The sequence below is a fragment of the Dasypus novemcinctus genome, chromosome 2 (genome assembly GCF_030445035.2).
Source record: "Dasypus novemcinctus isolate mDasNov1 chromosome 2, mDasNov1.1.hap2, whole genome shotgun sequence".
Lineage (NCBI taxonomy): Eukaryota > Metazoa > Chordata > Mammalia > Cingulata > Dasypodidae > Dasypus > Dasypus novemcinctus.
The window spans coordinates 186548984-186573518 of NC_080674.1; the positions used below are offsets into that span (position 1 = coordinate 186548984).

At 55.9% G+C, this 24535-nt stretch overlaps 1 protein-coding gene across 2 annotated transcripts; it reads right to left on the bottom strand.

Annotated features, from left to right (window-relative positions):
* Positions 1-693: 693 nt before the first annotated feature.
* CLTB (clathrin light chain B) lies at positions 694-23951 on the bottom strand. 2 transcript variants are annotated; one of them, XM_058282539.2, is made up of 6 exons: positions 23593-23951; positions 17909-17958; positions 6627-6744; positions 6336-6447; positions 3883-3936; positions 694-1138 (listed from the first exon to the last, which is right to left on the bottom strand). In XM_058282539.2, the coding sequence occupies exons 1-6, from the start codon at positions 23777-23779 to the stop codon at positions 967-969; spliced, it is 693 nt and encodes a 230-aa protein (XP_058138522.1). In that variant the 5' UTR covers positions 23780-23951; the 3' UTR covers positions 694-966. The 2 variants fall into 2 exon arrangements, with proteins under 2 accessions (XP_058138522.1, XP_058138526.1); XM_058282543.2 differs by lacking the exon at positions 3883-3936 and having other exon boundaries at positions 23593-23938.
* Positions 23952-24535: the final 584 nt, after the last annotated feature.

A 24535-nucleotide genomic window follows, 5' to 3' on the forward strand; every position in this document is an offset into this window, starting at 1 on the left:
GGGATGCCAGTGCTTCTGATCTCCAAGCCCAAATTGCAGGCTTTGGTGTGAAATATTCCAATTTTTAAATATTGGCAGTTAATTTTTAAAATTACTGTGCAGGTCACAATGACTTGACTGTACCCTATCTGCAACCTCTGTTGAAGAGGAAGAAGGTACAGTATGGTTGCTATTATTTATCCCAAATCCACAGAGGGACGCAGCTGAAGGGGGGGGCGGTGAAATTTGCAGAGAGGTGGGTCCTCCACATCCATAAGGTCCTGGCCAGTCCCTCCTCCCTCAGGAAAGCTTTGGGCGCCAGCCTCTCACCCAGGCTGAGAGGAAGCCACCACCGGGATCCTCTGGTCTTGCCGCTTCACCTCACTCTGAGCCATTTGCCCTTTGGGAGCCTTGGTGTCCTTGGCTATACTGAAGGGACAACGGGATTGGTACCTCGCAGGCTTGCGAAAGGATCAGAAGGGATCAAGGCTGTGAAACCATTCTGGGAGAAGTTGTCTTTCATTGTGCGGACGCAGACAGCAGTCCCGGACAGGTGGGGATTCCCACCTCCGGCTGGGAACTCCTGGTTTCCCAGGGGAATATCCTTCCCTCTCAAGGCTACAAAGCTGGGGGAGTCTTAGGCACAAACAGAGCCCTGACACCAGGTCTGACTTCCAGAGAAATGAGAATGATAATAAATAAGTGTAAAAAGAGTTAACAACACACCCTTTAAGCCAAGAAAAAAAAAAAACATCAGGAGGGACAGTCACAACTGAGCAGACTGACAACAGGCGTAGGGGGCTGGGCCAGATGGCCAGGAGGGAATGAGGAGTGACGGGTGAGGTTCCCCTTCCCAGCCCTGGGAAATGGGAAGGAACGGAACAGGCTGTGGGTGGCAGCTGCTGGAGGTGGTTTCCATCCTGGCCGAAGCCACGGCTCCTCTGCCCCTCCCTGCCCACGCTCTGTGGCCAAGCTCGCAGCAGGCACCTAGCGTGACAGCGGCGTCTGCTTCAGGGACATAAGCACCGAGCGCAGGCGGGACACGTCTTTGCACTGCTTGCTGCTCTTGGGATTGAAGTCACACAGTTGGGCCACCTTCTCCCACTCTGTGCCTGGGGCCTCCTCCTTGGATTCCTTCAGGAAAGCCTCCTCAGATGCCCTGCAAGTGGAGATAAGACAGAGGTTTCACTACCGTACCCTTTCTCCTGAAACAGTGAGGCTTTGTTCCCACTGGGGCACTCCATTCAAAGTCTACTCCCCAGCCCTGTGCACTCCGACCTCAGACCGCCCAGGAGCAGCTTTGGCATCAGAGGAAGCCTAGCTTGGGCCTGCCTCAGGGCCTTTGCACTTGCACTCACCTCCACCTGGAATGCTGTTCCCCCGGAAGAGCACACTTTTGTTGCTGCTTGTTCAGTTATCAACGAAAAGTCTCACTTTGCCACCCTAGCTACAGAACCCAGTTGGGTGCTCTCTGTCTGTTTCCTCTCCAACAGGAGTTTCCAACCTGATGCGCCTGGCATCCAAAGGCCCTTGAGGAACTAATGACAGTACCCCAGCTTGGCAGAGATAGGACACTGATTTACTACCTCATCAAAATGCCTGGTTCAGCATTGCCTGAATGTTCTGTGGACACAAGGCTGTGTGGTCAAATACATATAGAAAACTCAGTTAAAGGGGATCTTTACAGCAAGACTTTCAGTGCCTTTAAATGTGCTGGTCTGCATCCTGAATCTCCGAGGCAGGCTGTGTAATGGGCATAGACTCTGCCTCTTCCCAAGCACATCTGATTGCAGAGCCCTTTTCAGCCACAGAACGCCTGGTCTCTACTGAGCCACAGCCTGGAGAAGGTTCCCCTGAAGTCTTTTGATTGGAATTAAGTCAGGATAAAACTGATGGTCACTTCCTTAGATGTTCTGGTTGACAGCTATAGAAGTTTCTGTTTAAGAACAACTGGAAAACAAAGTCGTGAATACGTTTTAGTGGACCAATCCGAACACGGGATCATTAAGGGAAAGATAATATAACGATCCTGATCTGCACCCTGTTTGGCCAGTAAGGGTCCCTGGAAGGCCCCTCTGAAGCTCAAGCAGGACTAGCTCTGCTGAGAGCCAGGCTCTGCTGTTGATGGGGAGCTCGCTAGTTGATCCCCACGGGCTGTGCCAAGGACCAACCTGCCCGGCCTCGGGTGACCTGGCCCCTCCCTAAAGATCTTGCTTACCTGCTGTGTGTTCACTTCCTAAACTATAAAATAGGATCATAGCCTCCACCCCGCCAAGCTGGGCGGGTTGGCCTGAGAATCTAACAAGGTGGCAGGTGTGACCAGGCTTGGGGAAAATGTAAAGCGCCTTGCAGGGTTGATGGTGGGTGGCGAAAAGGGGAGCTGTCCGAGGAGCAGGCCTGTCTGCTCTCGGGGTCAGAAGGCTCCCCTCTATCCTTGCTGCTCAGAGTGTGGTCCCTGGACCAGCAGCAGTGGCATAACCATGGGGTGTGTTAGAAATGCAGAATCTCCAGCCTTGTCTCTGTCCCATTGAATCAGAATCTACATTTTGACAAGATCCCTAGGTTAAAGGCAGGTTCAAGTCTGAGAAGCGCTGACTCTTTGGGGCTCCTAGGGCCACTTCCTCAGGCACAAGTGGACCCCTGGGCCCCTACCGTATTCCCCAGCACCGACACACATCTGACGTCCCCCTGCCTGAAGCCTCCCATGGCTCCCACTGCCTCCGGGATCAAGTCCTAGCTTCTCAGACTGACACTGCCTTGGCTCCCACCCATTCCCACACGCCGCAGCCCTCCACACTCCAGCCACTGCAGGCAGCTAGGTGTTTCCTATCTCTGTACCTTCTCTTCCCGCCCTCCCCACCCAGCCTCCTCACCACCCAGCCCCCTCCCCCAGCAGAGGGCGACTCTCTCTTATGGTAACTCCTCCAGACTGAGCAACTTGGAGGGACAACAAGCCGGTTGGTTATTCATACCAGCCAGCTTCTAAAATAGAGACTGGCAGAGGATGGGTACCAGTAAGTACAGGACAGGCAAGAGAGTGGACAGAAGGAAGGAAAGAAGAAAAGCTATTGCCCTGGTACGCACTGCACTCTGTGAGGGTTGAACCCAGACAGCTTAGACGGCCCCTGGGGGCGGAGCGGCTAAGTCAGGAACAGCAGGTGCTGGGCACCCAGGCAGGCGGCCAGCGGCCAACGTCTCATCAGCCACTGCATTTTTTTTCCTTTAGCTTCGGCAACCGCAACACACACCCCCTCCAGGCTGTCACTACCAAGCCACTGGGACTGGTATGAGACAAAACCCGTTTGCCATTCTAGATCTCAGTTAGTCGCTGTTCCAATTAGACCCCAAGCCAGAACATGTGCGAGGGGCCCCTGGTGGGCTGGGAAGGGCTTCGAGGCCAAATTCAGGCCCAATTTTAAGGAGTCACGCACTTTGGGATAGGGGGCGGGGACCGCGTGCATATAAAACCATCTTTTATTCTTCGTGCTCTGCCGCCAGCACCTAGGACACAGTGCTGGTTTTGTTCAATAAAACCCCCCTTCACTCCACCTCCCACCCCCGAGAGGAATCTCAGAGGGGTGGAGTTGGGGCTGCCTTGCCATTTGCCCTCCCACCTTGTCCAGTGCGTTCTGTCTGTTTCTCAGTGCATTCTTTTCCTTGCCTGGAAGGGCTCCGATTTAGCAAAGCTGCCTCCAGGCAGAGTAGCCTCAGTAAACGCTTGCTAGAGGGCTGGAGGCCGGGATGGGCGCCGGTGCCCACTCTGGGGCTCCTCTTCCGATCCTTGCCCCAGGCCCCTCAACGTACCCGCAAAAGCAGGAGACTTGAGAACCTGTGCTGGCCACACCTAGGGGCCCTCGCCCTGCGGTTCCAACCCCTCCTCAATGGCACAGAGCCAACACGTACACGTAGCCGATGACGTCAGCATCTGGCTGCTGGTAGAATGCTTTGTCGGCGATCCTTGCGAGGGAAGGTTAGGAGAAGGCGTTAGGAAGGGGAAGGCAGGGCGGCGAGGTGGACAGGCAGGCAGAGGGTTAAAGAGAGAAAAAGACGCGTTAGTACCTCCCAGGGGAGGTGTTAGGAAGCACATTTCTGGAAGACTCCCCAGAGAGGAGAGCAGGGATCCTCTTGCCAGCCAGGGTGCCTTTTCTAAAACTCAGCCCTGATATGACTCCTGGTCATAAACCTTCAGAGGCTCCCTGCTGCCCTTGTACCTGCTCAACCTTATCATTCCGGGCAGGGCACGCTAACCACCCCATCCTGCCCTTTTCCTGCCCTCTCACCCACCACTCCCTACCCTCTGGCTGACTCCTTGTTGTCCTTCCTTTCATATCTTGCTCTTCCCTGGTCTGGAATGCCCTCCCCAAACCCTTGCCCCGTCTCCTTTTTTCCCCTGATGAACTCCTACTCACCCTCCAAAGCCCAAAGCCCATCCATCCCTCATGCTTCCACAGGTCCCTTGCAGAGTGCCCTATTCAGTTGTGCAGGTGTATCTCTCTCCTCAGAGCTCTTGGAGGGCACAGATTGGGTCCTCCTCATCTCCATTGACCCACAGCCCAGTCCAGGGCTTGGCATGCAGCAGTTTCTCGAAGAAAATGTGGAGGCTTCCCAGGTTGGCCATCTCCCCTCCCGGGAGGAAGTGTACCTTGAAGGGCATAGCCTCAAAGGCAGGGGCTGCTGGGCAGTGTCCAGGCTGAGGCCGTTTCTGCTAAGTGTGCTCTGGTGGGCGCCTGCTGCCTTGGCCCACCCAGCATCATCCCCCTTGCAGAATCCCTCTCCACTGCGGTCCCTGTGGTTTGGATGGACTGACCCCACACACAGCCCAAGGAACGGGACTACTGCCCAAGCGGGGCCCATCAGAGTTCTCTCCCTCTGGCTACAGTCGCTGCTCCTGGGGTGTGCACACAACCCAAGCCGGACTAGGGAGGGTTATGTCTGAGACTTTGGCTGGAGCTATTGGAAGCAAGATGTTAATTTCACTGGGATTGATGAGAGGATAGGGCAGAAGCCTGGAGCTGCTGATAGCCATCATTGCCGCATACCAGGAGTGTGTGCCCAAGACCGACACCAAAACAGAGGAAAGCAGAGGTGAGACAGGAAAAGCAAGTGCCCATTAACTCTGAGTGCTTGATCCAGCTCTGCCTGCAGTCCTATCTATCCTTTTCAATTATACGGACCACTGACTTCCTTTTATCCTTTAGCCACTTTGGGTTGAAGTGCTGTCGTCTCTACAAGTAGTAAAAATCCACGCATGGGTTGGTGCTGCATGGCTGAACAACCATGGAGAACCCTGGCTGACCCTAACCCCACGGCCCAGGCCTTGCTGTTGGCTGCTGGACCCTGGCAGTCTGGTTCGCCTTCTGGGGCCCTGGGGCCTATTCTGCTGACTGACAGACCTTGCCCCCTCTCTGTATTGGAGAGGAGATGAGAACTCAAGGTGTTCAGCTCCACTGGTACCCAAGAAGCGCCTGGAGGCTTCAGCTCTTCCCTCTTCTGGGCTCTTGCCACTGAACCACCCGTCCTTCAGACAGATTCCATCTAGTAGCCCCCTCAAGTCCCCCTGGCTCCTCCCTCGTCCTCCTGGCTCCTCCCACACCCCAAGGCTCCTCCCTCACCCCAAGGCTCCTCCCACACCCCCTGGCTCCTCCCTCATCCCCTGGCTCCTCCCACACACCAAGCTCCTCCCGCATCCCATGGCTCCTCCCTCATCCCCAAGGCTCCTCCCACATCCCATGGCTCCTCCTACACCCCAAGCTCTTCCCTCATCCCCAAGGCTCCTCCCACACCCCATGGTTCCTCCCTCTTCCTCGAGGCTCCTCCTACATCCCCATGGCTTCTCCCATACCCCAAGGCTCCTCCCTTGTCCCCAAGGCTCCTCCCACATCCCATGGCTCCTCCTACACCCCAAGCTCCTCCCTCATCCCCAAGGCTCCTCCCACACCCCATGGTTCCTCCCTCTTCCTCGAGGCTCCTCCTACATCCCCATGGCTTCTCCCATACCCCAAGGCTCCTCCCTTGTCCCCAAGGCTGCTCCACATCCCATGGCTCCTCCCTCATCCCCAAGGCTCCTCCCACACCCATGGCTCCTCCCTCATCCCAAGGCTCCTCCCACATCCAAGGCTCCTCCCTCGCCCCAAGGCCCCTCCCACATCCCATGGCTCCTCCCTCACCCCAAGGCTCCTCCCACATCCCCAAGGCTCCTCCCTCACCCCCATGGCTCCTCCCACATCCCATGGCTCCTCCCTCGCCCCAAGGCTCCTCCCTTGCCTCATGGCTCCTCCCTCGCCCCAAGGCTCCTCCCTCGCCTCATGGCTCCTCCCTCGCCCCATGGCTCCTCCCACATCCGTAGCGCCCCTCACCGGTTGTTGATCTTGTTCTTCTCGACCTGCTCGCTCTGGCGCTGGTTCCACTCCTCCAGGTCCTTCTTGGCCTTCTCCCGCCACTCCTGTTCCGTCACCTTAGCAGCGGCGTCTGTGGTCCCAGCGGGAGAATGAGCGGCGGCCCCCGGGAGGCCGTGCTGCCCAATTCCACCCGAAGGCAGAGCCGGGGGCTGCCCCACGCCCATGGGTCCCGGCCCGCGAGCCCTGGGGAGACCGAGGGGACGCCCGCGGCCACCTGCAGCGGCCTCGCGGCCTCAGCGCTGCCCTCACCCAGCTCCTGCAGCCGCTTCCTCTGCTCCTCCCTCCACTTGCGGATGCTCTCGGGCTCCTGCGTCAGCCGGTCCACCTGAGCGATGGCCGCGTAGCCGTCGGCGGGCCCGTTGGCCTCCTAGGACACAAACGCGCGGGGGTACCCGGTCCTCACGCCTGCTCCTGCTGGCTCTGCCACCTCTCTGCGCAACCGGAGAACCCAGACACCCCCTCACATCTGGACACTTCAGCAGCCCTCAAAGCGACCTCACACCCACGGCCTCCTGTGACCACGTCCCTGCCTTGGCAAGAGGTGTTCCCTCTCACCTTCCTCCCTGTGTGACCCTGGGCAAGTGACTCAACCTCTCTGCGCCTCGCTTCCCTCATGGGGTAAATAACAGGACCTACCCCAAAGGGTGATAGAAGGACTGAGTGTCTGTAAAGAATTTAGCAGGCCCACGGGGAAACCCTCCTGCAACTCTCCTTAAAGCTGGTCCCTATTCATTTTATTTACTCAGTGACACGAAATCAGTCAGAAATGAACTCATTTTAGGTGTGTTTACTTGTCCATTGTCACCTCCATCGGAATGTCACCTTCGTGACAGCAGGGATGGCATCTGTGCTGCTCACTGCTGCCTCCCCAGCACCCAGCACAGTGCCTGGTATGTGGCAGACATTTGGTAAATATTTGGCGAACGGATGAATGAACGATCCACTCCACACGGCAGGGGGGCCGTGGCTGTGGCTGTGCAGAGGTGAAGAGTGGGGCCTCTGCCCTCAGGCTGCCGGGATTCAGACCCCAGCTCTGCCACTCACCGGATGTGTGCGTGGCCCGGGCCAGTTGGCTGACCTTGCCGGACCTCAGGTTTTCTCATGTGAAAAAAGGGGTTAAAAATAATAACTAACTAAAGAAATAAACTCATTTCTAAGAGCTGTTGTGAGGTTTTCATGAAACAATGCTTGTAGAACACTTCCTTAAAAGAGCTCGTGGAGGAATGGCAGTTAGAATTATGACTATTATTCTCTGTTCCCATTTTACAGGGGAGGAAACCGAGGCCAGGGGATGATGGACCCCGGCCTGCCCTGTCTGCCAGTGGAAGGTGGAGAGGGCTGTGCCAGAGGCAGGGGCATGAGAGCTGCTGGGGGTGGGTGGGGACTCACAGAGGAGGGGAGTTTTGAGCTGGAAATCTGTGGGCTGAAATACGGTTTCACTGGATGGAGAAGGGAGGGCAATTCCAGGCAGAAAGCGCCAGAAAAACAAAGACCTGGGGGAGGTATGCAGGCAGGAATGCGTTGGGTGCACAGAGGGCCAGATGGGATGCGGAAGGAGACGGGACTGGAAGGCAAAGGGTGCCCACTGCGGTGAGGCCCCAGGGGTGGTACGGGCTCAGGGGTGCTGAGCTCTCCTCCTGAGGGTCTTGAGGTCTGGACTCGGGGCCTGGCAGGTGAACCCTCTGCTCCATTCTGTCATCTCTCTGGCCTCCTCCTTCAAGCACTTATCAAAACTGTCCTGATTACTCGTGCTTCTCTGTGTCACCTCCCCATGGGAACGTGTCTGGTGGGCCCTCTGCCCTGTGGCACTGACCGCTGTCCTTAGCACACAGTGGGTGCTCGATAACCAGAGGCTGAATGAGTGCAGACCCCGAGCCAGCACGGCCAATTCAGGGGAGGCGCTCAGTCGGCGTTTGCCCACAGGCACGTGGGCAGCCGGGGCGAAGGAGCAGTGGGTGGAATGTCAGGGAAGGGTGGGCCCAGGGCAGGGTGGTATCGTCCGGCACCTAGGGCAAGGTCCGGCCCTTGGGTGGGGCAGCTGGGGCGCTGCCCTGACGACTCTTTCCTGAATAGCATTACACGTCCATTTAGAGATTTTAAAAAATGGGTTAAAAAAAGGTAAGAAACAAGATAATAGGTAAGCAGCTAAAGTCTAACTCTGAAAAGGGATTCAACCTAATTCACTTAGACCTGGGTAGAATGATCCTGGAAAAAGGCCCCAGATCCCATGTACCAGCCCAGGATCTGCTACTGTCGCCTTCCCTCCCCCGATGGCTCCGTCGTCTGTTTGCTCTCTGTTTTGCACTCATTGTCTGCACATGTTTTTTGATTTTTTTTTTTACTGGATGTCTGCTCATTGTTTGTCTTCTTTAGGAGGCACTGGGAACCGAACCCAGGACCTTTCATGTAGGGGGCGGGTGCTCAGCTGCTTCAGCCACATCTGCTCCCTGTTAATTTGTTTTTGCTCATTTTCTGCTCATTGTTTTTTCTCATCTACTTGTTGTTTTTGCTTGATGTCTGCTCATTGTTTGTTTGTCTTCTTTAGGAGACACCAGGAACCAAACCTGGGACCGCCCATGTGGGAGGCAGGCACTCAACTGCTCAAGCCACATCCACTCCCAAGATCTGCTATTTTAACTCAACTCTCTAACTTCAATTGGTTGGAGGAGAATATTTGTAACCTTTTCAAAATATGTAAATAAGGAGTAATGATGACAAAAAAACGCAGTAGTATACTATGACTTGAGTGTATATTGTGTTCATCCATTTGGAATGAAAAGTTTTGAAATAAAAAAAAAAAATAAAGGCATCCATCTGACCATCTGCCCATCCACATCACAAACCCGGACGGAGCCCTTTCCGAAAGACAGGCTCACGGGGATGTCCAACAAGCATCTCAGACCTAACTTGGGGAAGCGGAGTTGGCTCAAAGGATAGAGCGTCCGCCTACCACATGGGAGGTCCACGGTTCAAACCCCGGGCCCCCTGGCCCAGGTGGTGAGCTGGCCCATGCGCAGCGCTGATGCGCGCAAGGAGTGCCCTGCCACGCAGGGGTGTCCCCGCGTAGGGGAGCCCCACGCGCAAGGAGTGCACCCGTAAGGAGAGCCGCCCAGCGCAAAAGAAAGCGCAGCCTGCCCAGGAATGGCGCCGCCCACACGGAGAGCTGACACAGCAAGATGACGCAACAAAAAGACACACAGATTCCTGTGCCGCTGACAACAACAGAAGCAGACAAAGAAGACAACGCAGCAAATAGACACAGAGAACAGACAACCGGGGTGGGGGGGAAAGGTGAAAAAATAAATAAATAAACAAACAAACAAATAAATCTTAAAAAAAAAAAGACATTCAGCGCGACCGACTCAGGTTGGGCCTTAGTCCGCCGCCTGGAGTCCCTTCTCAGCAGAGGGAAAGTCAGACGGAGAGGGAGGCCGAGGGGAGCAGCCAGGGGCCCAAGTCCACAGAAGCCGGAGGAGAGAGGAGAAGGCGCCACCCGGGCCTCGCCAGGTGTGGCAGTTTGATATTATTTATGAATTCCAAAAAGAGATATTATGTTTGTAACCTGCTCCCCTGGGCATGATACCCTTTGATTGGTTTAAATTCAAAGGCTTTACGTTCACTTCATTAAATCAGGCTGACGGCATCCGGGCATGCAGGGTTGCGTCCCCGCCCCCTTGGTGGGCTATATAAACGGGCGCTCAGTTAGGAACATGGAAGTAGATACACAGAGAAGATACACAGAGGAAGACAGTTTCACAGAAACGGCAGAGGCGCCGAGAAGAGACATGAGCCATTCGCCTGAGAGTTCACAGCTGACCTTTCAGAGGGACCACGGCAGCTGAGCTTGGAAAGAACCAAGCCCCGGGAAGAGAGCCGAGCCTTATGCCAAGCCGACAACTGAGACTGGAAGAGCTGGACCCACGGAGCCTTACGAGGGAGGAGGAAGGCTGCGCCCTGCAGATGTCGCCCCCCATCTTGCTTCAACACGTGACAACAGAGTAACCTTGAGGTGGACTCTGTAGGGCCTGGTAACTGTAAGCTTTTGCCCCAAATAAATACCCTTTATAAAAGCCAACAGACTTCTGGTATTTTGCACCAGCACCCTTTGAATAATACACCAGGTGAAGGAAAAGTCAAGGAACCCCAAGGATCGCCAGTTAGCCAGAAGACACAAACCCCAAGGAGGAAGCTGGCACTCTACCCTCTGAAACCCTGTACCAGTACATTCCTATTGTTAAGCCAAAAAAAAAGACATTCAGGTTTGAGGACAGAGATGAAGCTCAGTGGGGGCTGTCCCTAATAAACGAAGACCACCCAGCTGGGGTGCATTCTGGGCAGGTAAAGAGGAGCGGCTAGGGGGGGTGTGGGCGTTCTAGCCTGGGCAGAGAAGGCGGAGGAGCCGGTGGGGGCAGCGGCCCCTCAGGCCCAGGCCTGTGGAAGGACAGGAACTGTGGGGCGGCCTTTGGGAGACGCTGAAGGCACAGATGCCACCAGGGCTGAGGCTGTGGGGGCAGATGGCGGCGAGCAGTGGGCTGGAGGAGGACCCTGTGGGCAGGCCCCCCGCCTGCCCTAGAATTAAAACTGGCAGATTATAGTGCTTTCCAACTTGGGGAGAACTTGCAAAGCAACGGTTATCTTTGTTCCTTACCCCCCAGCACGGTGGGGTTGATGAGCCTTGCTCTCCAGGTGGGGAAACTCTAGCTCTGAAGTCTCAAGGTCGCCCAGGCCGGTAGCGGCAGAGCCGAGGTTCAAAAGGGAAATTATGGGCTGTGAGTACACCCAGTGGCTCCGAGGGACCAAAGTCACTTCCGCACCACACGCGTCCGGCGCTTGTTTGCTGTCTCCCCGGTAAGTCCACTTTCCCAAGATCAGAGGCTGGGCCTCCCTCCTCCCGCTGCCCCCGCGCCCCATTCCCCACCTTTCTCTCTCGCACACACCCACACACAGGCCAGTGAGCTCACTGAAGGACTCCGGGAGGAAGGAACCCAAGCCCGGCTGACGTTTATAACACGCTCCCCGGCCTGTGGGAGCGGCCGGGCAGGGCTTCAGACTCCCACTGAGTAATCAAGCTCAGAGCTGTCAACCGACTAGTCCAAGGTCACCGACTGGGAGGAGCCAGAACAGAAGCCCAGGTGTTCTGCAGCCGGCCACAGCACCCGAGAAGGGCATGGGTGCACCCTTGAGGGTCACCTCGGGCCCCCCGGGTGCCTTCCTCAGCCCCGGGAGTGGCTGCACCGCACACCCCGGGGTCCCATTCAGTCTGTCCCACAGCAAGTTGCGCGCGGTGGCTTGTCCACCTCCAGCCTGGCCCACCTCCACTGGCGCCGCGCCTGCCTGGCACCCCAGACCCTGCAGCTTTGCCCCCCCGCCCCCCCAGTCCCTCTCTGCAGTGGGTCCCAGGTGCTGGGCGAGCCCAGGACAGGGTGTCTTACCCTTTGTGCGCTACCCCCCGCCAGGACCACCCACCTCCCACCCACTGAAGCAGGTCAGTCTAGGGAAAGGAGGAGGACAGCTAGGACCCGGCTGAGAACAAGGCATAGACCCCACCCAGAACCCCCCTGAGGGAAGGCCACTGCTAAGCGCAAACCTGGAAAGACCCCACGGGGACCCTGGGCTCAAGGGAAGCCCCAGCTAACTCCAAACAGGTCTCTCCATTGGTCCCCTGAGAGCCAGCAGGTGGGGAGCGAGAGGCAGCCCATCAGAACAGCGGGTGCTAGGCCCCTCCCTCACACCCAGCGGGAGGAGGAAAGGCCTAGAAGGCCTCACCCTATAGCACGCCGCGCCGTGTCTGGGGTTGTGGGCTTTTTTCCTTTTCTTGTCTCTTAAACTCTTTACTCCCTTGCCTCCCCTACGGCGTGCCCTTAAATTCCTTTATGTGACAGAGTCTAGAAGCCCAGAACCCAGAGCATCCCCTACCACCACCACCCGGGGCAGCCCCCAAATTCCACCTCCAGCACCCCCTCCCTGTCTTGTTCCCTGCGTTCGTTACAGACTCTGGCCCCTGGAGACCAGGCTTCAAGTGCCAGCTCTTACTAGCTGTGTAACTAGAGCAAGCTCTTAAACCTCCCTGTGCTTCCCTCTCCTCACCCGTACAATGGGAATAACACAGTCCCTCCATCACCGGGACATCGGGAGGATTAAAGAAGTCCAGGCATGGGATGCTCTCGGAGGGAGCCTGTCCCATAGGAAGAACTTAAACTCTTAGCTCTTGGGCCTGTACCCACGGCTGAGCCCTCACCATCCTGGGCTACCATTATTTCTCTCCAGGCCTCTGTCCTTTTTTAGAAGTGACCCTGTTGGGGAAGCAGGTGTGGCTCAAGCAATTGAGCTCCCGCCTACCACATGGGAGGTCCTGGGTTTGGTTTCTGGTGCCTCCTAAAGAAGACAAGCAAGAGAGTGAGCTGATGTAATGGGGTGGCACGGTGAGCTGCCACAACAAGATGACGCAACAAGGGACACAAGAAGGAAAGTATAATGAGGGACACCACAAAGCAGGGAATGGAGGTGGGTCAAGCGATTAGGTTCCTCCCTCCCACATGGGAGGTCCCGGGTTCAATTCCCAATGTCTCCTAAAAAAAAAAAAGTAAGATCAGCACACAACAAACAGATGCAGCAAGTGCAAACAATGAGGGTGTGGAGAGAAATTAATAAAATAAACCTTTAAAAAAAAAAAAGAAGTGTCCCTGTTGGATTGGGTCTCTATCCACCGCCCAGGGCACAGGGTGTGGCGCTCAAGAACAGGACCCCGCTAAAGGAATGCAAGAATGAGTGCTGTCCTGGCGGAACACACCTAAGGCAGGGAGACGGTGGCTACAAAGGCAACAAAAAAGTCACTGGGGTAGATCGCTGTAGGCTCCAACATCATTATGAAAAGTGGAAAGAAAGTACGTGCTGGGACACAAGCGGACTCTGAAGATGATCAGGCAAGGCAAAGCGAAACTAGCGATCCTCACCAAAAACTGTCCAGTTTTGAGGAAATCTGAAATACAGTACTACTGCCTTGTTGGCCAAATGTTGTGTTCATCACTACAGTGGCAATACTATTGAACTGAGCACAGCATGCGAGAAATTCTACAGAGTATGCACACTGGCTAACCATTGATCCAGGAGATTCTGATATCATTAGAAACATGCCAGAACAGGCTGGTGAAAAGTAAGTCATGTAAACATTTTCCTTAGTAAAACTGTTAAAAAATAAGTAAGGAAATAAATAAATAGAGGGAAACAGACGTGGCTCAAGCAGCTGGGCTCCCATTTACCATATGGGAGGTCCAGGGTTTGATGCCCAGGGCCTCCTGGTGAAGGCGAGCTGGCCCACGTGGGAGTGCCACCCTGCAGTAATGCCACCCTGCATGGGAGCGCCGCCCCGCACAGGAGCGCCGGCCCACGCAGGGAGCTGGCACTGCAAGATGACGCTACAAGAGACACAGAGGAGAGACAGTAAGAGACATAGCAGAACAGGGAGCTGGGGTGGTGCAAGAGAATGATCGCCTCTCACCCACTCCGGATCAGTTCCCCACCTAATGAGAAGACAAGCAGACACAGAAGAACACACAGCGAATGGACAGAGAGCAGACAATGGGCGGGGAGGGGGGAAAACGGGAAAGAGAAATAAATAAAATAAAAAACAAATAAGCAGAATGAGTGGCTAAATGAATGAAAGGATGAGTGGTTGGTTGCAGCCTGCTTGGGGAGTGGGGGTGGGGGGCTGGGAAGAGCACTGGTGACTTTGGAGCAGCCTTCCCTGGGGTCCTTGGGCTCTAGCGTCTGTTAAATGGGAGTCATCTCCTGGCGCCAAGTGCAGTCCACGTGAGATCACTCTCGGGGAAGCGCTCTGTGCTCTGCAGAGCGCGTGCAAATGGGGCAGCCAGGAAACATCCTTGGGGCCCCCGGCGGCTGTGCAGCGAGGGTTCCATGTCTGCTGACCGGCGCTGCGGCACCAAGGAGCACTGGTGTTTCTGGCAGGCAAAGCTCTTGGAAGCAGTTTGCTGGCTCCCTTTCTGGGGTCTGAGCTGGGCTTACCTTCCTGCCCCCTCCAGGGGCAATGAGGGTCCGTGGGTACAGCAGGAGCGGGGAGCTGGGTCAGGTGCCGGGCGGGCTGGCGAGGGGCTCAGGAGTGCTCTGAGCCCCTCCTCAGCTTCAGGGAAGGACCAGGTCAGCCGAGGCCGGGACCAGAAGACAGGAGGTTACCGGCAGGGCCGGCCGCCTCTTCCGAGCGAGCCCGTGTGGGGCACTGCCAGGAGCGCCACTGTGGGCTATGCTGGCCCAAGCGTGGGCCGTGGCTCCAGGGACAGCAGGAGGGTGGGGCCTACCCATCTTTGGTGGGACTGACCACCTGAAGATAGGCTGTGTTGTTACGTCCTCCGATTAGCTCAAAGGGAGATGATGGCGATGCGGGGGGGACGGTGTGTGCAGGGGAGGGAGTCCTGCAGGGGCCTTCTATCCCTGCCCCTGGCAGGTGGAGCTGGAAGAGGCAAGCACGGGCAGGCCTTGCCTGAGACCCTGTTGGCGACCAGGCTTGTAGCTGGACTCCCTAGAGGCATACAGGCTGCCAGAAAACAGTAAGAAACGGAGCAAGAAAATTCTGCCCAGCATTATTCACAACTGCCAAAAGAAGGAAGCAACCCAAGGGTCCATCGGCCGGTGAATGGATAAATGAAATGTGGTATAGACACACAGTGGAATATCATTCAGCTGTAAAAAGGAATAAGTTCCGATACATGTGACCGCATGGATGAACCTTATTTCACACTGGGTGAAGTAAGTTTGACACAGGGGAGCCGCTGTGGCTCAAGCTTTTGAGAGCTTGTTTCCCACATGGGAGGTCCCGGGTTCGGTTCCCCCAGTGCCTCCTAAAAAAAAAAAAAAACAACAAGCAAACAAACGATAAAACCAACTCAGGGAAGCCGATGTGGCTCAGTGGTTGAGCACCAGCTTCCCACATACAAGGTCCCGGGTTCAATCCCCGGCCCCGGTCCTCAAACAATAGAGTTGGACACAAAAGGACAAACATTGTATCATCTCATTGATACGAACCAATTAGAATAGACAACTTCATAGTGTCAGAATCTAGAATACAGGTTACCAGAGGCCACAGTATAGGTAAGGAATGAGGAATTAATGCTTAATGGGTGCAGTTTCCTTTTTGGGACAATGGAAAAATTTTGGTAATGAATGATGGTGATGGTAGCACAACAGTGTGAATGGAATTAACACCAGTGACTTGTATATTTGAAAGTGGTTAGCATGGGAAATTTTAGGTTATATATGTTACCAGAGAGAAAATTGTTTAAAAACCATAGAACTGGGGAGTGGATGTGGCTCAAGCATGGGAGGTCCCAGGTTTGGTTCCAAACAACAAGCCACCAGATGGAAAACCACCCCCGGGGAGAAGATGTGGTTGAGCACTGGCTTCCCACATACGAGGTCCTGGGTTCACTGCCCGGCCCCAGCTCCGGAAAGGAAAAAAAACACACCATGGAAATGTATGACACAAAGAAAACAGTGAACCCTAATATAAGCTATGGACTACAGGTAGTAGTGTAATTCTAACAATATTGTTTCAATTGTAACAAAAGCACCACACTAACGCAAAGTGCTAATAACAGGGGAAACTGTGTGTGAGGGCAGGGTATATGGGAACTCTGTAGGGGTTTCTGCATGATTTTTCTACACACCTACAACTTCTCTAATTAAAAAAATTAAATTAAAAATCAAAAGAAAGGAAGGAAGGGAGGGAGGGTGGAGAAGGAAAGAGGGAGGACGGCAGGGGAGGAGAGAGGGAGGGCGGAGGGAAGAGGGTGAGGGCGGAAGGGGGGCAGGGAGGAGCTCTGGCTTCTTCCCTCCCTCGCGGTGCAGGCTGGACCCTGCTTTGTGTTTGGTCCTAGAGGAAGTCTGCAGGCCCTTCCGCGGCGACCCAGCCGTGTGGCCGTCCAGTTCCAGCAGCGGAGGGCTAGTACCACCAGAGGATCTAGGGGAGCCTGCCCTTCGCCGCTAAGCTTCTAAGTGACTCGCCTCATCTGTGACTCCTCCCCTGCTGGTAGGGAGTCTAGATGGCACTGATGTGAAATGACTTACAAACAAACACACCCAGGCTTCTTAGTAAGAGAAGAAGAGTAGCTCCAGCTGAGATTGGGAAGGAGGCCCAGGTCCCAGACCCAGCCACTGCAGAGGGGGCCAGTGACAGCGGCAGGGGCTGGGAGGAGGGGTCCCAAGTCAACGAAACCTCCGGAACTGTTTCCTGTGTGACTTTGCATAAGTCACTTCACCTCTCTGAGCCTCACGATTGGCATCACTAGAACAGGAAGGGTCCTTCAGCGCCTCCAAGGGTCTCTCCAGTTGCAGGTCCCACTTGAGGACACAGACCTTTTGGGTCACGCAAAGCCCTTTTCAGTCTGCCCACAGCCTGGGTGGCCGAAGCCTCAAGAATCTAATACCTGATGGTCCAGGAATAAATGCTGGCTCTTTGGCCTTCTCAGGCCCACCGAGACACAAAGGTCCCAAACTCCCAGAGACTGCCTTTCTAGCTTGCTCACAGATGAGTAATTTTCCAGAAATGGGACTTGGCCAGTTCCCGTGAGGAAGGCACCAGCCCAGCCCTCTTACATAAGAATGCATTGTTCCTTCCCCCGGGATGGAGGGGGCCAGGGCCTCAAGGGGTGCCCGCGGTCAGTGGGAGTGGGCATTAGGGCTGGGCCAGAGGAGGCTTAGCCCCATCTGGGGTGGGGGAGAGGGCAAGGGGGGGGGGGCTGCAGGTGTGGGGGTCCTGGGGAAGCCGCTGGGGATTAGAGCTCTCGCTCTAAGCGTATGAGGGGGGGCAGAGGTTTAGGGGGGCAGCGAGAGAAGCAGGTCTTTAGCAACATCCTTACTGTTTGGTTGTTGTTTCCTGGTATAGGATCACTGGAGAGATTTTTTTTTTTTTGAAGTGGTGTGACTTTGCACACACTTTCTCAACTGTAGAGATATTTAAACACCTCCAGCGAAAGTGAAAGTCCTTTCCTTTCCTCACTCCTGCATCCCCTGGGGCTAACCCCTGTGCAGAGCTGGTGCACAGCCTTCCAGATATTTTATGCAAACATATTTTTAAAATGGGAAAAACAGGACCATACCGTGCCCGTGGCTCGGCGAGCTGCCCCTCCCCACTTCATGTATCGTGGGCATCTTTTCGTGCCGTCACAGGCGGCTCTGACGGTCCTTTTTGAACAACAGGCTGGTGTTCCAGTTCCACTGCCCAGTCCCCTGACCCCGGGCACCTAGGTTGTGTCCAGTTCGTGTACTATCAAAAATCCTGCAAAGAATCTGGGGATCCTCACCCAATTATTCCCGTAGGGCAGATTCCAAGAAACAGAATTTCTAGATGGAAGGGCTGGCACCTCTGGAATGCTCAGATATTTTGGAGGTGGTCACTCATTTAGCCTCCTGCCAAGCGCAGTGTGTGGGCCCCAGGTTTCCTTCAGTCCGTGTCACCGTGGGTCCTGCTGTCTTTCCGGCCCGATGCCCGCTATCGCCCTGCCTCTAACGGTTGTGCTTACCTGAAACAAGTCTCCATTGACTGTGGTGCCCCCCAGGTCCTCGGAACCGGCTAGAAAGAGAAGAAGGAGACAGAGTCACTCAGTGCCCAGCTTCTCGCCAGCCAGCCTCCGTCCCTGCCCCGTTTGTGTGATGCACACACATCGAGATGTAACAGCCACAGAAATCGCAGGGGCTCAAGCCTTCTCCAAGGCCATTCCCGCCTTTGATTTTCACCACGGCCCTGTGATGACGTCGTTGTCAACCCATTGGACAGATCCTCAAGCCGAGGCTCAGAGAGGGGACCTGATGGCCCCGGGTCACCCAGCCGGCAGGAGTGCCTCACCTACCTGAAATTAATTTACCGGCAGCCATGGCCGGGAATGGCCCGATGGTGTGATGGGCCCCGATCACAGGCGGAGGCGCCCGCGGCGGAGGGCGGAGGGCGGAGGGAGAGGGGCCTGCGAGTCCCTGCCTGTCCCTGCCGGGAGCAGCTGCTCCACCTGGGAGAACAGGAACTGCAGCCCCAACCAGGCCGCACCTGGCCTCTTTTTTTCCTGCTATCTTTCCCAGAAAGATTTTTATTTTGCCATCATCAGAGACTCCTCCCAATCCCTTCCCTTGACATCTCATTAGTCACAGGTCCCTGCAGCTTCTGAGGCAGCAGCGGCCCTTGGAGTTGCCCTCTGCATTCTTGCTCCAGCCGGGTCCCAGCCCCGACCCTGTACCACATCCCCAGAGCCGTGAGGGGTAACTGCAGCTTAGTAAGAGCTCAATAACTATATGCTGAATAACAAATGAATGACTGCATTAAAAAACAAAAGGAAGGGAGGGAGGGAAGAAGAAAGGATTTTGCTTCTCTCAGGTCTCCCTGACTCCAGCTTCATCCTCTTCCATCCCCCCCCTTTTTCTAAGATTTATTTGTTTGTTTGTTTCCCTCCCTTGCAGCTTGTTCCATTCTTTGCTGTCTCTCCTCTGTGTCCTTTCGCTGCGCGTTTTTTCTGTATCTGCTTGGCTCCCTTTGCTGGGTCATCTCTCCAGCATAGCTCTCCGCGGCGCACGGGCCAGCCTGCCTTCACAAGGAGGCCCCGGGACGCGGACCCAGGGCCGCCCATACGGTAGACGGGAGCCCAACTGACTGAGCCACAGCCGCTTCCCCATCCTGCAAACCAACTGCCATAGCCGACATTTTTCACAACGGCCTGGCCGGTGTCACTCTTCTGATTAAAAATATAAGAAAAACTCAACCAAAAAGAAATCCACTTCCCAGGGCCCATGGTGGCTCCAGAGCCCGCTCCTGCCTCCGGGACTTGGCAGGTTCTGTTCCTTCTGCCTGGAATGCACTCCCACACATCCCCAAAGGGCCCGCGCCCCCATTCCCTCAGCCCCTGCTCGAGCGCTGCCTTGCCTGACTGTCCCCGCATTCATCTGTCCCGCACCCCTTCCTCCTCCCTTGGCAATATTTTCTCCCTAGCGCCAACCAGGGCCTGTTCGGTTTATTTGCATATGTGTTGATCATCTGTCCTCTCCATTTAAATGGGCCTTGTGTGAGGGCAGGGACTTCATGTTCACTGCTGGGTCCCTGCGATTTACAGCAGTGCCTGGCCTGGCACATAATAAAGGCTTAACAAATATTGGTTGAATGAGTGCATTGAACCCTAGCACTTAGCACTGGAGGCTCTACCTTTTGGCCCTGCTCATTTTCCTTGCCTCCCTTCCCACCAGTCCCACTAGAACTTCAAACAGAACTAAGTTCTGGTTTTCCCCTTCCTCCAAACCACTGCTCCAGGCCCAAGGTCTTTCTTCCTGCTTCTCTCTCTCTCAAACAAAAAAAACTCTCCTAAAAAAAAAAAAAAAACTCTCCTGGGAAGCAGAGATGGCTCAAGCAATTGAGCTCCCGCCTACTACACAGAGGTTCTGAGTTTGGTTCCCAATGCCTTCTAAAGAAGATGAGCAAGACAGCAAACTGATGTGACAACAGACACAAGGAGGAAAACATAGTGAGATACACAACAAAGCAGGGAGTGGAGGTGGCTCAAGCAATTAGGTGCCTCCCTCCCCCATGGGAGGTCCTGGGTTTGGTTCCGGTGCCTCCTAGAAAAAAACAAGGAAGACAAACGGACACACAAAGTGCAAACAACAAGGGGGTGGGAAGAAATAAATAAATAAAATAAATCTTTAACAAAACAAAACAAAACTCTCCTCTGGATCCTGTCACTCTCCAAGGCCCAGCTCATAAGTCGCCTCCTATGGGAAACCTTCCCCTACTTCCCTAGCCACCGATGGAAGCTCTTTTCCCTGGGCCAGCCCAGGATATCGTGCAGTAGTCACTGCCTTCTTGTGCAACTACTTGTGACTGCCCCATCCACCCACTGCCATGCGCCATGCTTCCCTTTATCCAGCTCTATTTCTTTCTTAGCTCCTTAGGGCTCTTGCCCAGACGAGAGGAGTGCTAACTTTTGGCTCCTTGAAAGTTGATTTGCTCTGTTGGGGCCCACTTATCTGCCAGGCCTCTCATAATCGGCCATGCCTGCCAGCAAAGAGCCACAGGAGGCCACACGGGGCTAACACAGAAGGACAAATATCCCTTTACCAAATAAGGCTCTGGGCAGCAGTGACGGAGCTTTCAGCCTGCAGACTGCAGCGGGGTTACCGAATCCCAGGGAAATAATTCCCAGTAGATCCAAATTACAATTGACTTCGTTTTCAGAGTCAAACAGCACAGGATTCTGTCCAACTGCCGGCTGTCCCTCTGCTCATTCAGGTAAGTTACTCCTGCATGGGTGGCCTGGCCACTCAATCGGGGTGGCGCCGACTGATGGGGTCTCCGTGGCAGCATCTTCTGCAAAGCTCCCTCCTTGCCCCCTGCCTGGGCCTTACGTTACCAGGGTCCATTCTTGCGGCAACACCAGTTTGGATGCTCGCCCTTCCTGGAACAGAAGTCAAACCACCACCCAGGCGGACCAGCTCCCCGTCTCAGGCCCCTCGTCTGCCTGGTGCCCGCCCTGGTCCCGGGAAAGACGCCTTCTTGCTCCAGTCTATCAGACTGCTCTCTGTGTTCCTCTGGAGATGAGCTCTCTTCCTGCTTCGGTTTCAGCCATCTTTGGGAATCCCCAATGCTCCCTCCCACACACAGGCCGAATTACCAGTCTGTTCCCATAATGCTTTCTGCTTATCTGTTGCATATTTATAATCGTGCGCCTGCAGTCAGGGGCCCGCAGCACGGGAGCACAGCCAGCGCCTGTGAGTCCCGGGGATAATTCCCTGGATGTTGCTTCCCTCAGATCCCTGATCCCTTTTGGAACAGGGGCAGAGCGGGTCTAGAACATTCCTGTGAGCTGACCGAGGCCCAGGAGGGGGAAATGGGCTTGCCCTGAACTGACCGGGTGAGTCAAGGGTGGAGCCAGGCCTGGCACTGAGAAATCTGGATGTGAAAATGTAAACCTTTTGGGCCCTACCCAAGGCTGATGAATGGAAACAGGGTGTCCATTGCTTTGGGCGGATCCCCAAACAAGCTGAGAGGCTCAGCCGGGCTCAGGCTCAGGCCTAAACCAGCACTTCTTTCCCCAGGGGCACCTGGGGTCCCACATCAGGGGACTCGGGGCAGAGGCCGCCTGACCCAAGGACTCTGTCGTCTAAGAGAAGGTGACTGCAGAGAGGCCGGTGGGCAGCTGCTGTGGAGCCCGGCTTCCACCCAGCTCCGAGCAAACCAAGGCACCTGCCCCCCACCCTGCCCAGGCCCCCAGCACTCATCGCAGGTAGGAGAGGGTGACCTGCTCGGGGCCGCGGAAGCCTAAAAGGAGTCGGATCGATTCCATCCTGTTTGGCCACCATCCTACAGCACCTCGCCGCACCCCACAGCCCTCCTGGCGGGCGGCTCAGCTGCAGCTTCAGCAGGTGTGAGTCTGGGAGACCCCCACCCTCGGAGGGCCACGTCTCTGGCAGCTTCCTGGAAGAAGAGAGCGTGCTGCTGCTTCTCTCCTTGCCACCTCAATTCTGGGGCTAATCCATGCCTCACCCTGCCAGAAAGAAACTCCCATCCAGGCTCTCAGCCCCCAGTCCCAGGAAACTTCCAGGAGCCTCTGGCTACCCGCAGCCCAAGTGCTACCTGCCCTTCCCTCTGGCAGGATGCTGACATCAGCGCCTCCTCCGCGGGGCCTCCCCACCCTGGGCGGAGTGGGCTTAGGGAAGGATGCAGCCTCGAGGAGGAGTGTGGACTGGGATGGATACAGGTGTGTGGACATAAGCAGTCATTTCCTGTGAGCTCCCGGGACAGGCGAGGGTCCCTGTGGACAGTGCTGGGAGTGGCTGCTTCAGAAGACTTCCACGAACGGCTTTGGTTGGGTAGCAAAAGATGCCCTGCCCTCCTCATCTCCCAGGGTTTGAAAGAGCATGGAGCTCCGAGTCAGGGAGGCCTGGGGTCCTTCCCAGATCCCTCACTCACCGGCTGGGTGACTTTGGGTAAGATACTCGGGCTCTCTGGGCCTCCAGTTTCTCCTGTGTTCCAAAAGTCTCATTATAGTTCTCCTTTCAAGGGCACACAAAGATGCTTCAAACTCTTCACCACAGGAATAGTCTTATTCACTTCTGTATCTCTGGTATACAGCAGGTGCTCAGTAAATGTTGAATGAATGCAAACATGACTGTAAACAGCCTTGGAGACTTTTTTTTTTAACTATCAGGTATCACTTATTTCAACAGGCCCATAAACCCCACCAAAATGACAAAATTAATCTGAAGCATAGGTCGTTTGAGATGAACCATTAAGGTGATAGCTGCTTTTTTTTACTAAATATTTTAAGCAATTGTTCCTTCAAGCTGAAACCAGAGAAGGAACATCATTGATAAACATGATTGATATTTCAGGAGCCCGGCCTTGAGCCCTGAAGCCTGAAGCCAAACACAATAGCCCTGGGCCCGCTTTGGAAAACCATTAAGTAGCTGATTGCAAATCCCCAGAGGGCAGGATTCTATTCGATTGATGTCCCTGTGTCCCTGTCCCTAAGCCATTGACCCATCCAGAGCCAGGCACATTGGAAGACAGCGAGGGCAAGTGGAGAACACTTAGAATCTGACAGAAACAGGCCGAAATCCTCGTTCTGCCCCTTGCTAGTTGTTCAGTGCACACTTTAAGCCTCAGTTTTTCCATCTCTGAAATGGGTTTAATAAGGTGTATGAAATGATTCCATGGTAAGTCGAGAGCCTAGTGCAGTGGCTGCCGGATGGCAGGTGGTCCCCAGGGAAGGCTTGTGAGTTCTCCGGCCACCAGTCTGCCAGGCTTTCCCAGCTGTGGGAGAGCGCTAAGCCCGAGGAGGGGGAGGTCTGCCTCCTGCCCACACCTGCACCCCTTAGCTGGGAGCTAAGACTCCCAGACTGCCCCCAGGCTCAGAAGGGACTCTCAGGACTGGGCCGGTGTGGGATTCCAGAGCCCAGCATCATGGAGCTGGCCTGCGGAGGAAATGTCATGACCCAATTTCTGTCCCAGGAGTCGCCAGAACCACAGCCAGGGGACGGTCCTGGGAAGGGGATCTCAGTGAAGCTCCCTCCCCACGTCGCCCAGCTTCCCCCACACGGCTCCCCGGGGTGCTCCTGGAGAGGTGAGCGCTTCCCTCGGCCGCAGGGCCCCCGGGCCCGGCCTGCGCTGGCCGGGCTTCCCCGGGTGCCAAGCCCCGAGCCCCCCGGCTCCCAGGCCACCGCGCTGACTCACCGCCACTCGCGGGTCCCAGCTGCGCAGGGGCCGCCTGGCTGCCGGCAGGTGCCCCGAAGCCCTCGTCATTCTCGATGCCGGCGATCTCGCTCTCCTGCTGGGCCAGGAACGCGGCCGCCGGGTCCTCCTCGGCCGCCGCGGGCGCCCCGCTCTCCGACGACGAGAAGAAGCCGAAGTCATCAGCCATTTTCCCCGCGCCTCCGCGGCAGCCCGCGCCCGGCGCTCGGCTCGGCCCGCGCGTGCCCGGCGCTGCGCCCCGGCGGCGGCGACGCGGGCCCCGACCCCCCGCGGGAGCCGGCCTCGGCGGGGACGGGCTCGGCGCGCTGGCCCGCACTTCCTCTCCGCCGGCCGCCCGGGGCTCGCGGTCACTGCGGCTGCAGGCGCCGCGCCGGGAGGAGCCGGGGCCGGGAATGCGGTGACGTCACCGGCCGGGGGCGGGGGCCCGCGGGGCGCCCGGGAGGTCGCCGCGTGGCGGCCACAGGGGGGCGCAGGGCGGCCGGGAACGCGCCCCCGGCTCGCTCCCCGCACGCGCTCGTTTCCGGGACGCCAGGACGAGGCGCGGCTCGCACCGGGGCGAGAGGGGAAGCGCAGGGGACCGAGTGGCCTTGCAGCGTGCACGGTGGCCTCGGGAGCACGGAGGGGGTGGGAGCTATGGCGACCTTGCTCCTGACTCATGCCACAAAGGCTTTTCCACCGACGCTGCACAGATGTTAGGAACCCTGTTATTAGGAGCCCTCTGCCCTGTCGGTGGGGAAAAATGAGGCACAGAAAGAAGAGGTGACAAGATAGGCTCAGGGTCACACAAAGTCACCCAGCTTCATTTCCCTTTTTTTTTTTTTTTTTAATGCAAGTCCAAGGCCTTTCCCCTAAGGCCATGTGTCTTCAGTCTATTTATTGTGCATTTCGATCATTCCTCTTCAGTTGACCAGGTTTAGTTCAGCTG